The sequence below is a fragment of the Chrysochloris asiatica genome, unplaced genomic scaffold (assembly GCF_000296735.1).
Source record: "Chrysochloris asiatica unplaced genomic scaffold, ChrAsi1.0 scaffold00109, whole genome shotgun sequence".
In the NCBI taxonomy this organism is placed as follows: Eukaryota; Metazoa; Chordata; class Mammalia; order Afrosoricida; family Chrysochloridae; genus Chrysochloris; species Chrysochloris asiatica.
Window position 1 is genome coordinate 467936 of NW_006408627.1, and position 14587 is coordinate 482522.

The 14587-nt window shown below is 38.1% G+C and overlaps 1 protein-coding gene across 1 annotated transcript in view; it reads right to left on the bottom strand.

Moving 5' to 3' along the window:
- Positions 1-14587, bottom strand: part of FAM175A (family with sequence similarity 175, member A) — a 45798-nt gene that overhangs the window by 13461 nt on the left and 17750 nt on the right. Inside the window, exons 4-7 of the mRNA XM_006867727.1 lie at positions 9874-9940; positions 4041-4234; positions 3148-3267; positions 1571-1655 (exon numbers count right to left, since the gene is read on the bottom strand). Of these exons, the coding sequence (XP_006867789.1) occupies positions 1571-1655; positions 3148-3267; positions 4041-4234; positions 9874-9940 (466 nt within the window). The remainder of the gene's footprint in view (positions 1-1570; positions 1656-3147; positions 3268-4040; positions 4235-9873; positions 9941-14587) is intronic.

The window sequence follows — 14587 nt, forward strand, 5'->3', positions numbered from 1 at the left end:
ATATATATATATACACACACACACCATTGGCTGCCAAAAGAACAAACGAATCTCTGTTGGAAAAAGTACTTCAGACATTATCAGGGGGGATCAGTGCCTGGAGAAGGGTATCATGCTAAGTAAAGTAGAAGGTCAGCAAAAAAGAGGAAGGCCTCCAGTGTGCAGCAGAGTGGTGGCAACAAAAAGTTAAGTGTAGCAAAGATTGTGAGGGAGACACAGGACCAGGCAGTGTTGCATTCTGTTGTGCATAAAGTTGCAACGAGTCAGTAGAGACTTGATGGCATGTAACCATAACAATTACAGGGTATTAAAAGTTGTTACACCCAGTTTTGAAAGGTGCCTATCTAGTGTGTTTCTCACCGAATTTTTTCATCCTGCCATGCGTTGGCCAGTAACCCACTTCACCATTTTCCATCCCTCTCACCCTAATTTCACCTTAGTTGAACCAAGCCCTAAAAAACAACCCTACTACCACTGACTTGACTATAACTCACAGTGACCCTGTATATAGGGTTTCTAAGACTGAAACTTTATGAGAACAGAAAGCCTCATGGAGAGATGGAGTGGCTGGGGACTCTAGAGCCAGAGAGGGAGAGGGGCTGTGTGCTAACTACCAGGGGCCAAGCTTGCCTTTGGTTAGTTGATGAATGGAGGGGATTGTAACCATGGCAATGTAACGATATATGATAGGATGAATGTAAAGCTAATGTTCTCCCATGTAAACTAGCAAATAATTCACAATAAAACATTAGGAAAACAAAAACAAAAACAAAAAAACTTCCACAAGTTTGTAAAAGAAAAAGCCAGTGGAAAAACAAAATTTAAAAAAAAATTTTTTTTCTACTAGCTTTTTCTATGGATCTTTTAAAGTCCCCTCATATTGTTCCCTTTTTATACTATAAAAGGATTATCTATCTCTGCTATTGCTATGTATTGCCAATGTGCACAGAAGTGACATGCCAGTTCTGAGTAGAAATTTGAAGACCCATGTGAATTTCCACCAGTTTTCTTGTTTATTTCTTTTTCCTTTGGTATGAGAATAGCGTGTCCCAGATAAGAACTGCTCCTTTAGCCAGGATCCTGGACTAATGATTTTGAACAGAAGGAGATCTACAGCCAACATAAAATGTGAGTAAGTAAAAATGTTTTTTTGTCAAAAGCAAGAGATTTGGGGGATTTTGTTACTGTAGCAAAACTGACTATACCTACTTCTCACTTACTGATAATCTCATCTGACAATTCAAATTAAGACAATAAATAGTAAAATACCTATCAGACTATTTTGAGCACTAGCAATGTACATATTGCAGTAATGACCACCAATGTGCAAAGCAAGAGCACTGCTGCTATGATGGCCAAGCAATGATTCTCAGCAGTTATGTAATAATGTGGTCATCTTCCATTTTAGTATAACACTGACTTCTGATTAATAACCTGGTCTTTGGAACCTAATCATGTCAATAAGTAATGAAAGGCTAACCAAAATATCAAGTTATCCCTAAAAATTTTCAGTGATCAATTTGATATGAACTCTAGAAATTATCTTTAAGTGTTTGGTATCATAACTTACCCTTAATTCCTCTTGTAACGAAGCATACATTTCGTTTATCTTATGTACCTCCTTTAGAGATCCATCTTCTTCAAAAAAATCAGAGCTTTAAAAAAAAAAAAAAAAAAATTTCCTCAGGTATATTATACACAGAGTTAATTTTAATAAGATTGCACACTTATGTTGTTGTTGTTAGGTGCCATTGAGTCGGTACTGATCCATAATGACCTTATGCACAGCAGAACCAAACACTGCCCGATCCTGGGCCAACCTCACTACTGTTGCCACACTTGAGTCCATCGATGCTGCCACTTGGCCAATGCATCTTGTTGAGGGGTCTTCCTCTTTTTCTCTGACCCTCAACCTTACCAAACAGGCTTTCTACGGTTCATTAACTTGTCAACCTACTTGCACACAGCAAAACCCACCCTAAACAACACTTCATTTGTCTTCACATTATCACTGTTTAGCTCTGTAAGTATAGTTCGACAGAACTCAAACAAGAGGTTAAGTAAAAATAAAGACTGAAGGATAGAAGGGGATAAACAATTGTTATTGGCAGTTGGGACAGGCATTAAAAATAAAAAAGAAAACTAAGTCACCATTGATTGAAAATGAACTGGGGTAGCATAGTGGGTTTTGAGTTGGGCTGCTAACTGCAAGGTCAACAGTTCAAATCTACCAGTTGCTCTGAAGGAGAAAGATGAGGCTTTCTCCTGTAAAGATTTAGTCTCGGAAACCCTATACAGGATCACTGTAAGTTGAAACCAAATTCACAGCACACAACTGTCACCACCACCATCTTACATTCACAAAGAAAAGAAATGCTAAAGAAGTTATGGTTTGTAAGATGTATCCCCATTTCAATGGTTAATGTAAAGGAAAAAAAAGTATATCTTACAATCAATGAAACATGGCATTCAATTGCTACAGTACATAATTCAGTACTGTGAGGACACATAAATATATTTTGAGGCTATTTATTCTAACCTAGAACGTTGTTAAGTGCTGCTGAGGCAGTTCCAACTCACAGGGACCCTGTATAGAGTTTCCAAGGCTTTTAAATCTTCCTGGGAGCAGAAAGCCTCATCTTTCTCTCTAGAGAATGGTTGGTGGGATTGAACTATCAACCTTGTGGTTTGCAGTACAGTGGTGCCACTAGGCTCCAAAACCTAAAATAGATAAGCTGAAATGTACAGAATGTCCAACAAACTTCTCCCCTGCTTTTTAAAATTTTATATTCTTTAATCTATAAATGGACAATTGCTAGAAGGAAGTCTGGAGAAAGTAAAAACAAAGGAGGTCTGGTAGCGTAGTTGGGCTGCTAATCTAAAGTCAACAGTTGGAAACTACCAGCCGTTTGCAGGAGAAAGATGAGGCTTTGTGCTCCTGTAAAGATTTGCAGCCTTGGAAACCCTGTACAGGGTTGTTATGAGTCACAACTGACTCCACAGAACATATATAACAACCACCACTGAGTAATGTGATCATTACTTAGTTTTCCCCTCAGATTTATTCTGCTATTATTTGTACAATAAAAACATTAATTTCAGAATATTACTTATGAGTTTTATTGGAAAGCAGATGAAGACTCTCACCTGTGTGCTTTTACTGCTCGGTTGAAACCCATGGACGTACAGGAACCTGACGTAGTTTTGTAACCCAACTGTTCAGACATACCCAGATTGGCAACCACTAAAGGTACTCTATGAAAATGTCTGAAAATAACATTTTAAACTATAAATTTAGTTCAAAGTGAAATTACAGCTATTAATTTATCTATAACAAAATCTAGTAGACTACTTCTCCCATTATAAGACTGAAAAACAAAAAACTCCCACTCTTTACTATATACCCAAGATAGAACTTACTGATGAGAGGCAACTGGTTTGTAAAGGTTATGGAGATGTGCATGATGTAAAAATAAACCAACCATATATCTATTTTAAATGATTGACAAGTATAAGAAACTGGAAGTATTGAAATGAGATTTATCTATCTTTTAAAGATAACAAAATTAATCTTAGTATGCTTTTGTTGTTGTCAAAGTACCGTTGAGTCATAGCGACCCAGTATAGGATTTCCCAGGAGTGGCTGGTGAGTTTGAATATCGACCTTGTGGTCAGCAGTTCAGGGCTTATCTTCCAGGGCCACATTTCATGGAAATGATACAGCATATGGAGAATACCTGCTAGATTCATTTTGGTGGATCAGCAAGAACCACTTCTATTTGTAGAGATTTAAACACCAAATCAACCATTATCTAAATAGTGAATAGCAAATCTTTAGTATCAGAATATAAGTCAGTTTTCCACACTGGGGTTCTAGGTTCCTTATCTGGCCTTCAGTTTTCCATCTATAAAGAGACATAAAACCACTTTCCCAGAGTTATTAGACCACTTTGACTACTTGGTAAGCTGCAAAGTACGTTAAGAATATTAAGCATCGTTTTCTATTAGCTCCCGATAGCTGATAACTGGACAACATTTACCCTTCTTGAGGTTTATGTAAGGCATGTTCCAACCGATGAGTAGAGCAGTTTTCTGTTATTATACTTGGTGTTAGTAGCAGGAAAACAAGCTCCGGATTGGAAAGGTGCTTTATTAAGTTTTTGTGAAGCAGTCTCTCTCTGAATGTCATAATCTGATCTGAATGACGTCGGAATTTGTACCAACCTACTACATTCTGAAAAGATATAGGAAAATGCATCAGTTGTATGTCTTAATGTATACAATGGTTATGTCTTACTGCTATAATTAAAAATAAAACTGACAATATTAAAATATGACTTTCTTAATATTTAAGAAGATAGCATATTACTGTACTTTCATAAAGAATGCAAACTGACTTATAGCTAAATTACTTCCCAGTTATGTCACACTAGAATTTTATTCAAAATACAGTAGGAAAGGCAATTCTAAATGTCCTCTACATTCTTTTATAATAATTTGCTATTTTGAAATATTAATCTTTAGTTAAAATTGAAATGAAAAAAATGCCAACATCATTTTTACTTTATAGGCAACATATCCCAGGAAAACAAGATAACGTCCTATACGGATAACTGTAACATCCTACACAAAAATGTATTATCGATCAATTTTTTTTAAGACTTCTGGAAAAATGGCAGACTAGGCAGAGGCACTACATGGCCCCACTACAATAAAGATACAAGAGACCAAATAAAACAGACAAAGATGAACATTCTGGCACACTGAACATCAGAAGAAAGGTTAGAAGTAGATGGAGTACTTGCTCTGGGAGCAGAGGGTGAGCAGGGATGGTGAGAGAGGGAGACTAACTGGTGAACAGCTGGCCAGATACGTCTCCATCATCTTATGAGTAGCTCTGGCAGTGGAGGGAGGCCTGGCAGAACAGATTTACGTGGGCAATGTAAAAGGTGTAATTTGTTCTTTTTCCCCACCCTCCCCTGGAGTCCTAGTGTGGCACTATTGGATAATGCACTGAACAGCAGGTTGATTTGAACTGCAAGGCTGGCAATTCAAACTTACCAGCTGCTCCTTGGAAACCCTATAAGTTTGATCTGACTCAACAGCATTTAACAACCACCACCACAGGTGACCAGAGCTGTGGCCAGCTCTAAAGCACCCCTAGTGCTAACCCTACTGTCAGAGAGTTCCGAGCCACATGGTTGAGTCATGCCAATGTGAGTTGAGGGCTGGCTGTACTTCATTGATGTCTGGATTCGGGTAGACCTGGCTCCAGAGATCCACCAAATCAGCATTTAACCAGTACCCTGCCTCCAACTGCCCTGTGGTCCTCACAGACACTGAAACCAGTTCCTCAAGGGCACCTGCAAACTACTACCGGACTGAGCGCCCTGAACACAGAAACACCTAGGCCTATAGGAACTCCATCTAGGGCTAAGAACTCTGCTGTCACATCCCTTCCACACTCACCTTGCGAGCTCCTTAAATTGCAGGAACCCCACAGAGATTTCTTCCCTCCAGGTCCAACAACTGCACTATTTGTTTTCACAAATAAAACGCCCCACAGTACCCACAAAGACAGCAGACAGTTTTAGCTCACATGAAGAAACAACAGAAAATGGCTCAAACAATGATCAAGATGCAGAGCCAGAAAACATTTCTAAGGAAGGAAAGCATAAAAGAAATAATTGAAAAAGAATATAGAACAATATTACTTTGGTATATTCCACGGATTGACGGAAAGATCAAGGGAAGCAAGGAGAACAATAAAAATTTTCGAAAAATTTAGGAAAAAGCTACAAGAACAAACAGACAAAATAAATGCAAATTTTGAAACAATACAAAATCTTCTGTCAGAAATATGGAAGATTAATAATACTAAGATTTCAGAAGTGGACAATACATTGAAAGGGCAAAGGAAAAGATTTAAAGCAATGAATTAGTGAACTTGAATATAAATCTCTCAATACTAGTATGCTGTAAGGAGCTCTGGTAGCGTACTGGTTACAAGTCAGGCAGCTAATCTCATGGTCCAGCGGTTCTGCAAGAGAAAGTTGAGGCTTTCTGCTCCTGTACAGATTTACAGCCTCAGAAACCCTATACAGGGTCACTATGAGTCGGAACCGATTCCACGGCATACCACCACCACAAAAACAATCAGGAAAAGGAATGAAAAAAGCCAAAGACAGCCTAAGAGTTATGTGAGACACCATACACACGTGACTGGAATTCCAGAACAGCAAGAGACAGTAAGTACACCACTCCAAGACTGAGACTCAAAGGGAACACTCAAGCAGGTCATGTAAGCTAGTTGGCTTCCACGTTGGTCGATGTGAGTGGAAGTGGGGGAAAGTCAGTAACGAAGATATGTGCGGAGTTCGACCATGTTCCATAGGCTCCTGTCAACGTTGTGATGAGAGAGAGAAGAGGAGGGGCTGGTTGGTCTGAAATTTGGGGAGACTTGGGAATTCCTGAGCCCATGGACACTGACCTAGCCACAAAGGACTAGAGCTGATATGAAGTGGGAGAATGCCCAAACTTGCAGATTGTACCCACTTGACCTATCTCTGATGGCTTGATGACTACAGCTCAATTAAAGGAAAATGAAGAAATCTACTAAAGGAAGCAAGTGTAAATTGCTACAATTTGATGAGCTTGACTTATACTTTTGGGGGTAGTTGCTCAAAATACCAACTGAGAGGGAAAGAGTCTTCACATCAAGTATCAAAACTATCCCCTCAATATACAGGGCTAATAGGAATGAGCAACTTAGATACTGGTTACCTAAAATGGGGTGGAGGGGGCTATAAAGGTATGAAGTGGCTGGCTTATAAATTTTCAAGAGGGAGTTTAGTTTCAGAGTGTGCTGGGGAAGGTAGAATCTCCACTGAATAGTTTTTCATCTTGTATATATGGGTCTGGTGAAAAGAAATGGGGATAGGATTCTTTTGATTCAATAGTGAGTAACTGTTATCATGACTACTTGCGATTTTAACAACTGTAAAGGTAATAGTTTTGTAACATAAAGGGGAGAGTAGTTAATCTTACATTCCAGGAACAGAGGACCAACCCTAGGACCATCAAGGGAGAAGAACATGAAAGGAACATTGGATTCTAACCAGAGAAGCAGCGACACCAGAGATGGAGATGGAGCAGAGGTGATGGCATGGAGAGACAGAGTAGCTGTCTAGATTCATGGAAAGAACTCTAGATTCATGGAATGAGAAAAGCGATGTGCTGGCAGCCAGGAGGCAGACTGGCAGAATGTGCTCTTTGGTAGTTTAAATGATTACATGTTCCTGAGTGTTTTTATACACATCCCCAAAAAACAAACAAACAGGGAATAGAAGAAAATACTGTTAAATGATGATGCACGGAGGGGATTGTAATCATTGCAATGAAATACGATAGGATGAGTGCAAAACCAAAGTTCTTACATATAAACTATCACTCAATTCACAATGAAAGCTTTTTAAAAAAAGAGAGACAGTAAAGAAGCACAGAGAAATGTCAAGAGTTGTTGAAAGAAAACTTCCCTAATATCATGAAAAATGAGATAGTAAGCATACGAAAAGCTGACCAAACTTAACATAGGAGAGATCACAGAAAAAAGTCACCTGGACATATCACAATCAAACTTTCTGAAATCAATGACAAGGAAAGAATCCTGAGAGCAGCTCACGAAAAAATGAAGATACCTACAAAGGAGAACCAAGAAGACTAACCTCTGATTTCTCAGCAGAAACCATGCAGGCAAGAAGACACATACAAAGCTCTGAAAGTAAAATATTGCCATCCAAGAATCATACATTCAGCAAAACTGTCCTTCAAATACTATGGTAAATTAGGACATTTCCTGATAAACAGAAATTATAGTGACCAGACCAACTTTAGAAAAAACGTTAGAAGGTGGACTGAGAATCAACAACAGCAAACAGCAACCTGAGATTACCATACATAACACCACCACTCAAAATTCAACCCAGATATAGAGGTATTGAAAGGACTGAAAATAGGGAATCAGACATATCAATGTATAACAAAGTCAGCTTCAAAGCAAAAACAGGGACTGGTATAGATATAGAACTTCCAAATGGCAAGGAAGTCAAGCAGATTTCAAGGTAAAACAGACAGTTTTAAGTAGGAAAAAAATTAATAAATTTCAGGCTAACCTCAAAGAAAATGAATACACCTTCACATCAAAATAAAAAACAGAAGAAAATCAGAAAGATTTAGTAAACATTAACACTAGATAAATGAAAAGAAACCCCACAAACAAAATGAACTCAGTACAGAAAATAATGTTAAACAGACTTTGGCACCACAATCATACAGAAAAATGACAACAATCAATTCATATATATTGAGAATTACACTGAATGTAAATGGATTAAACATACCAGTCAAGAAACATTGCTAAATAGGTAAGAAAGCAGGATCCTTCAATATGCTGTCTACGAGACTATCAAAAGATAGTCTAAATGCCCATTAACGAAAGAAAGGTTAAACAAACTTTGATACATATACACAAGGGAATACTGTAAATAGGAATAACAATGACGGTTTGAACCACAAGGTCGGTGGTTCAAGCTCACCAGCTACTTCTCAGAAACCCTATGGTTGCTATGGGTCAGAACACCTCACATGAGTGAAATACCCCACAATATGGGTGAACCTGGAGTACATTATGCTCAATGAAATTATAGTCAATCACAAAAGGACAAACACTGTATGAGACTAATGTTGCATAAAGTTAAGAAGGGGGTTTCTTGGTAAAAGTAATAATCTGTGATGCTTTAAGGGAATCGGGGTGGGAAAATTATTCATGGGCTAGAGGGTAGACACATATTAACATAGGTGACAAGGCAGGCAATACACAAGAGGGAGGTTAACAGAAGAAAGATGAAGACAGTGGGAGACACAGGGAGGAATGCAATTTTTTTTAAAGAGAATGGAGGTAAATACTGCTAACTGTTGGTACATGGAAGAGACTGCAACCATGTGATGAAGCAAAGTATATGATATGTTGAATGTAAAACTGATTATCTGCTGTGTAAACCACTCAATTCACAAGCAAAAAAATCTTTAATTTTATGTGAAAAATAATATTTTAAGTAATTGTAGCAGAAAAACTTTTAATTGCTAGTGATCTGTGACATTTTCAGCAATTAAGTTTCTATATTTACACACTTCAAATCAAAATTACTTTTCTCCATCTTAAAAGTAAAACATGTCTTTCTAAATACCCAAATAAAATTGGGGGGATAAGCCTGTGCATTTCCAACAAAGAATTTAAAAACAAAGCTTCCATTATTGAAATTATTTAAATTTTCAAATCAGAGATCAAAATGGCAAAAAAGGAAAAATATAGTACCTAGAAATTTTTTGGGGGAAAAAAATGCATAATTTTCATTAATTTAATGTTGTAATTGAACACCCAGTATGGTGAAATATAAAAAATAACCACAAGAGGAGACAAAATGTAGGTATTTGTATCTTTTCAATAATAGTAATAAAATGCTAAAAATGAACGGCCCTGGGAAAAAGTGTTATGAGAATACAAAAGCGGGAGAGAACAATGCTAATAATCATAGTCAAGGAAAAGAAGAACAAAACTAATAGTTTTACTGACAAATTCTTTTAGAGCAACTCATTTGACTATCTGGGATAAACATTTCTTCACATGTCTCATAGGATATTATGAAGATAAATGCTGCTTTAAAATTCTGTCAAAGTACTAGCATTTAAAAAAAAGTACTTACATTTTTAGGAGCCCAAAATGATGCATGTAATTTTTCCCCTTTACAAAACCAGATTAAAACAAAACAAGTAAACCAGGAAATGTTATGATTACTGGAGGTAAAACTACAATACCTTTTTGACATTTGATAATATTTTCTTCAGTGCTTGCTCATTTACTTCACCTAGAGAATTATAAAACCTGTAAAAGCCCCCCCAAAAAAAGCCAACATTAAAGACATTTCAAATAAGCCAAATGTATGAATAATTTTATTACTTTTTAATTTTAGTTCCCTTTACCAATTTACCCAATCAAGACCCATGTATCCATTTGCCTGTCATATGAAACTCTAAATAGTAGAGCAAATTTTGAAATTGGTAGACTTAAAGTGAAAGAAACAGGAAGTCTGTAAGCAAAGGAAAAGGGGTGAAGAAACTTACTAAGGGTTAATTCTGGGTATCTCATTTTCTACCCTAAAACAAAACAAAAAATTACCCACTAAATAGAGATATCAAAAACTATATTCTTCTTATAACCAATATGCAATTCATTTATAATTTATTAAAAGAGGTTTTGTGAGAGAACAAACAAGATGGTAGATCAGGTAGCATTGCAGGGAGGAGCTCCATGAGCAACAACACAGAATACCGGACCAAGCAGGCTCAGGGGATGGTGTCAGAACTCTGAACCACATATAAGGGAATATTTAGAAGATTGGAAGGCTTACAGCTAGGGGAATTGGAAGCAGAAGCAAGAAATCCAATGCTTTGTAATTCAAGACGATCAGCTACTCCCAGAACCGCCATCTTGGGCGAGATTGATCCAGGCAAGGATCAGAGCAGCCACGGACACCCTACAGAACTGCAGAGATAAAGGTGGGGGCATTCTTTTTTATTTTTATCTCTTCATTGGTGTCTCGCTGTCTATGCACCTCCATTCTAGTGACTAGAGGGGGTGCCTGAGTAAGAGGACACCTCACCCCCCGAGGGTTCTGCTACACATGCACACAGATCTACTCGAAATTTAAAGTGACAGTTTCCACTTAAAACCAAACGGCAGTGCAAAATGGCCACAGCTGGCCTTGAACTGTTTATCACCAGGAAAAAGGCCTGAACGGGAATTGTGAAGTGGGACAGGCACACTAAAAAGGATATAGGCCGCAAATTAAATCTGGAGCTACATCACAACAACCAGCAGTGGCATCTTGAAATTTCTCAGGAAGAAGAGTGAAAAGGGAAGCCCATCTCCTGATCACATCTACCTGGAGGCAATCAGAAAGCATGAAAAAATACCAAAAAACGCACCCATCTAAGTATTAAGTCCACAGATAACTCCCTAATAAGCCCCCAAAAACACAAACAGATGACTGTATCAGCATAGGTCCAAGTGACTGAGACAAATGAGCTGGAAGTAGACCTACATTCCATACTGGAAGATGGGCAGGCTTTGGAAATGCCTGAGAAGGAATTCAGAAAAATGATTATAAAATGTATCAAAACACTATACAATGCAGTTGAGAAAAATAAGGAAGAAGTCAGGAAAGCACTACAGGAACAATCAAATAAAATAGATACAGCATTGGAAACAATTCAAAACCTACAGAAAGAGGGTCAAACGATTAATAATAGAATATCAGAAATGGACAATACACTGAAAGGGCAAAGGAGTAGAACTGAAGAGATAGAAGCCAGAACTAGTGAGCTAGAAGATAAATCTCTCAACAATACTAAGATAGAAAAATAATCACAAAAAAGTATAAAAAAATCTGAAGAAGGCCTAAGATTCATGTTGGATAACATGAAGAGGAATAACATAAGAATTATTGGCATTCCAGAACAGGAACAATCACACAAATCCACAGAGGAGATAGTTGAAAAGCTTATGGAAGAAAATTTTCCTAATATCATGAAAAGTGAAAAGAGAAGCATTCAAGAAGCTCAATGAACCCCAGGATGGACAGACCCTAAAAGACAATCACCAAGACATATAATAATCAAGCTCTCCAAAATCAAAGATAAGGACAGGATCTTGAAAGCAGCTAGGGGAAAAAGAAATATAACATACAAAGGCAAGCAAATCAGATTAAGCTCAGGGATTTCTCAACAGAAACCACTCAGGCAAGAAGGCAATGGGGAGAGATATATAAAACCCTGAAAGAAAAAAACTGCCACCCAAGAATCCTCTACCCAGCAAAGCTGTCAATCAAATACGATGGTGTAATCAAAACATTCCAGGATAAACAGAAGCTAAGGGACTTTGCCAAAGCCAATCCTGCTATGAAAAATATCCTAAAGGAAGTTCTGTGAACTGAGAACCAACAAGAACAGTCAACTAAAGAATGATGAACGTGGCAAGAAGAGAATAAAATTATAAGAACAGGAAAAAAAAAAAAGCTAAAGTGAATATAGAGAGAAATACTGTAAACTGATGATACCTGGAGGGGATTATAATCATTGTAATGAAACAAGATATATGATTTGTTGAATGTAAAACTGATGGTCTGCCCTGTAAACTGTCACTCAATCCACAATAAAAACCTTAAAATCAAAATTTAAAAAAATTTTTTAAGTGGTTTAGTGATATTTATACATAGAAAATGCACATGCTTCATAGGACAATAACAAAAGGGCAAACTACTCATTGCTACCTACCCCTATGGATACAGTAGCTCAAGATGGAACAAATCTTTGCAGCAAGAATCATTCCCACCCACTCACACACACAGTAGACAGGGATAGGCAACATTGGCTACCCAAAATGGGGAGGGGGGGGGGGACTACAAAGGCAAGAAGTGACTGGCTTACAAGCTTTTAAGAGGGAACCTAGATCCAGAGGGTGTGGAGGAAGGTAGAATCTCCAGTGAGTAGTATTCAATCTGTCTGGGCGGGGCTGATGAAAGGTAATGCGGATAGGTCTCTTGTGATACAATAAAGAATAAATTGTTATCATGACTGATTGTGAAGTTTGGAAATGTAAAGGTAGATGTTTTGTAGCAAGGAGGGGAGTGATTATTACCTTTTCAGTGTAGGAGTGGAGGTCCCTGGGACCATCAAGGGAGAGGAGTGGAGAGCGGGACCTTACCCAGAGAAGCAGTGATGCCTGAGATGGAGGCAGAGACGATGACGTGGAGAAATGGAGCAGCTGGGGACTTTAGACACAGAGAGGGAGAGGGACTGTGTGGTGATGATGGGGGTGGAGGGCACAGGCTTGCAGGGTATATATCCTTTGGTTGTTTGATGATGCATGAAGGGGATTGTAACCATGGCAATGAAACAATATATGACAGGATGAATGTAAAACTAATGTTCTCCCATGTAAACTATCACATAATTCACGATAAAAAATTAAAAAGAATAATAAATTAAAAAAACTACTCATTGCTAATTTATTTTACATATTAGACAACCAACTATGCCAAAAGGTATATTTCTATCAGATAAATACTGGTTTAGGCACTGTGGGTTAATGCGCTGACCTGCAAAGTCAATTTGAACCATAAGGTCAGTGGTGCAAAGTCACCAGACAAGTCTAGGAAATCCTATACAGGGTCGCTATGGTCAGAACTCTCGATGGCACTTAACAACATTGGAATCCTAGTGTAGTGCGGTGTGTTGTTAATGCACTGGATTGCAAGGACAGTTTGAACTGCAAGGTCAGTGTTTCAAACTCACCAACTGCTCCTCAGAAACACTATACAGGGTCATGGGCAGGAACTGACTCAGTAGCACTTAACAACAATAACAGGGAGCATTAGTTTTCTAGTGGGTAGGTTTGAGTTTAGTGGTCTTTGTTCTGTAGTGGAATGCCAACGATGTAAGAATAATGGTAGGATAATTAATAAAGATTCTAAATCATTTCTAGTTCTTTCCATTTTAATAACAGAAGACTGCAAATACTGTTTTCTCCTTTTAGCATACATTAAGATCAACAATGCTACTTTTCTACTGATGAATTTCTTGTTATATAAAATGCTTTATAAATATTTATTGAAAAAGGTTTTTACTGGTGAATCTAATGTGTATACTGAAAAAATACTGTTCACTTTTATAAAACTGAAAAAAAAAAAATCTTAATAGGTGTTGCAGACCGTGTAAGCCTGGTCAGAAGTCCAAGGCCTTATAGGCCCGAGTGTAACAAATGAGGCCACTGGCAGTCAATAGCAAATTGTTTTTCATCTTAGTATTCGGTTATATTATAATTAAATGTAGACATGAGCCATTAATGTCCACAGATAAATGTGATATTTTCCTAAAGCCCAAGACTGTAATGGTTACAAGGTCAAGCCTTTCTCCAAAGGATTAACTAAAAATATCTTAGCTACTTCTAGGTTCTTTGTTCTATAGACAAAGAACCCATCCTCCCTAATCCCTTTTCCAGGTGCAGCCCATTCACCTGTGCATCTCCAGTCCTCCTGAAAACCTGGCTCAGGAAGCCAAAACAGCGGGACTCCACCCAAGCTTTTGTCCTTACCTCTCACCTTCCCCCAACTGAGCTCAGGGATATAGATATGTTAATTGAGCCTGAGAATCCAAGTTGAGGGCCTGGGATTCGAACCAGCTAAGTTGATGTAAAGTTATGATGTAAAGTTACCTGAATGTCTGGAAAAGTACTGATGTTAGCTGTAACTTGCCTAAGTCCCTCCCAGCTTGGTATGAAGCTCCTCCCCTAAATAAAACAGAGGCCTGGGCCTCCCCAGGTGTGCATCACAGGTTGGAGGGCATGCAGTAAAGATTGCAGTGCATTACAAGATGGAGGGCATGCAGTAAAGATTGCAGGGCAGTGAGTTGCTGCCTGCAGAGGCCACGATGCCTGTACTCCCAAGTCTGCCCACCAGTGATGTATCCACCC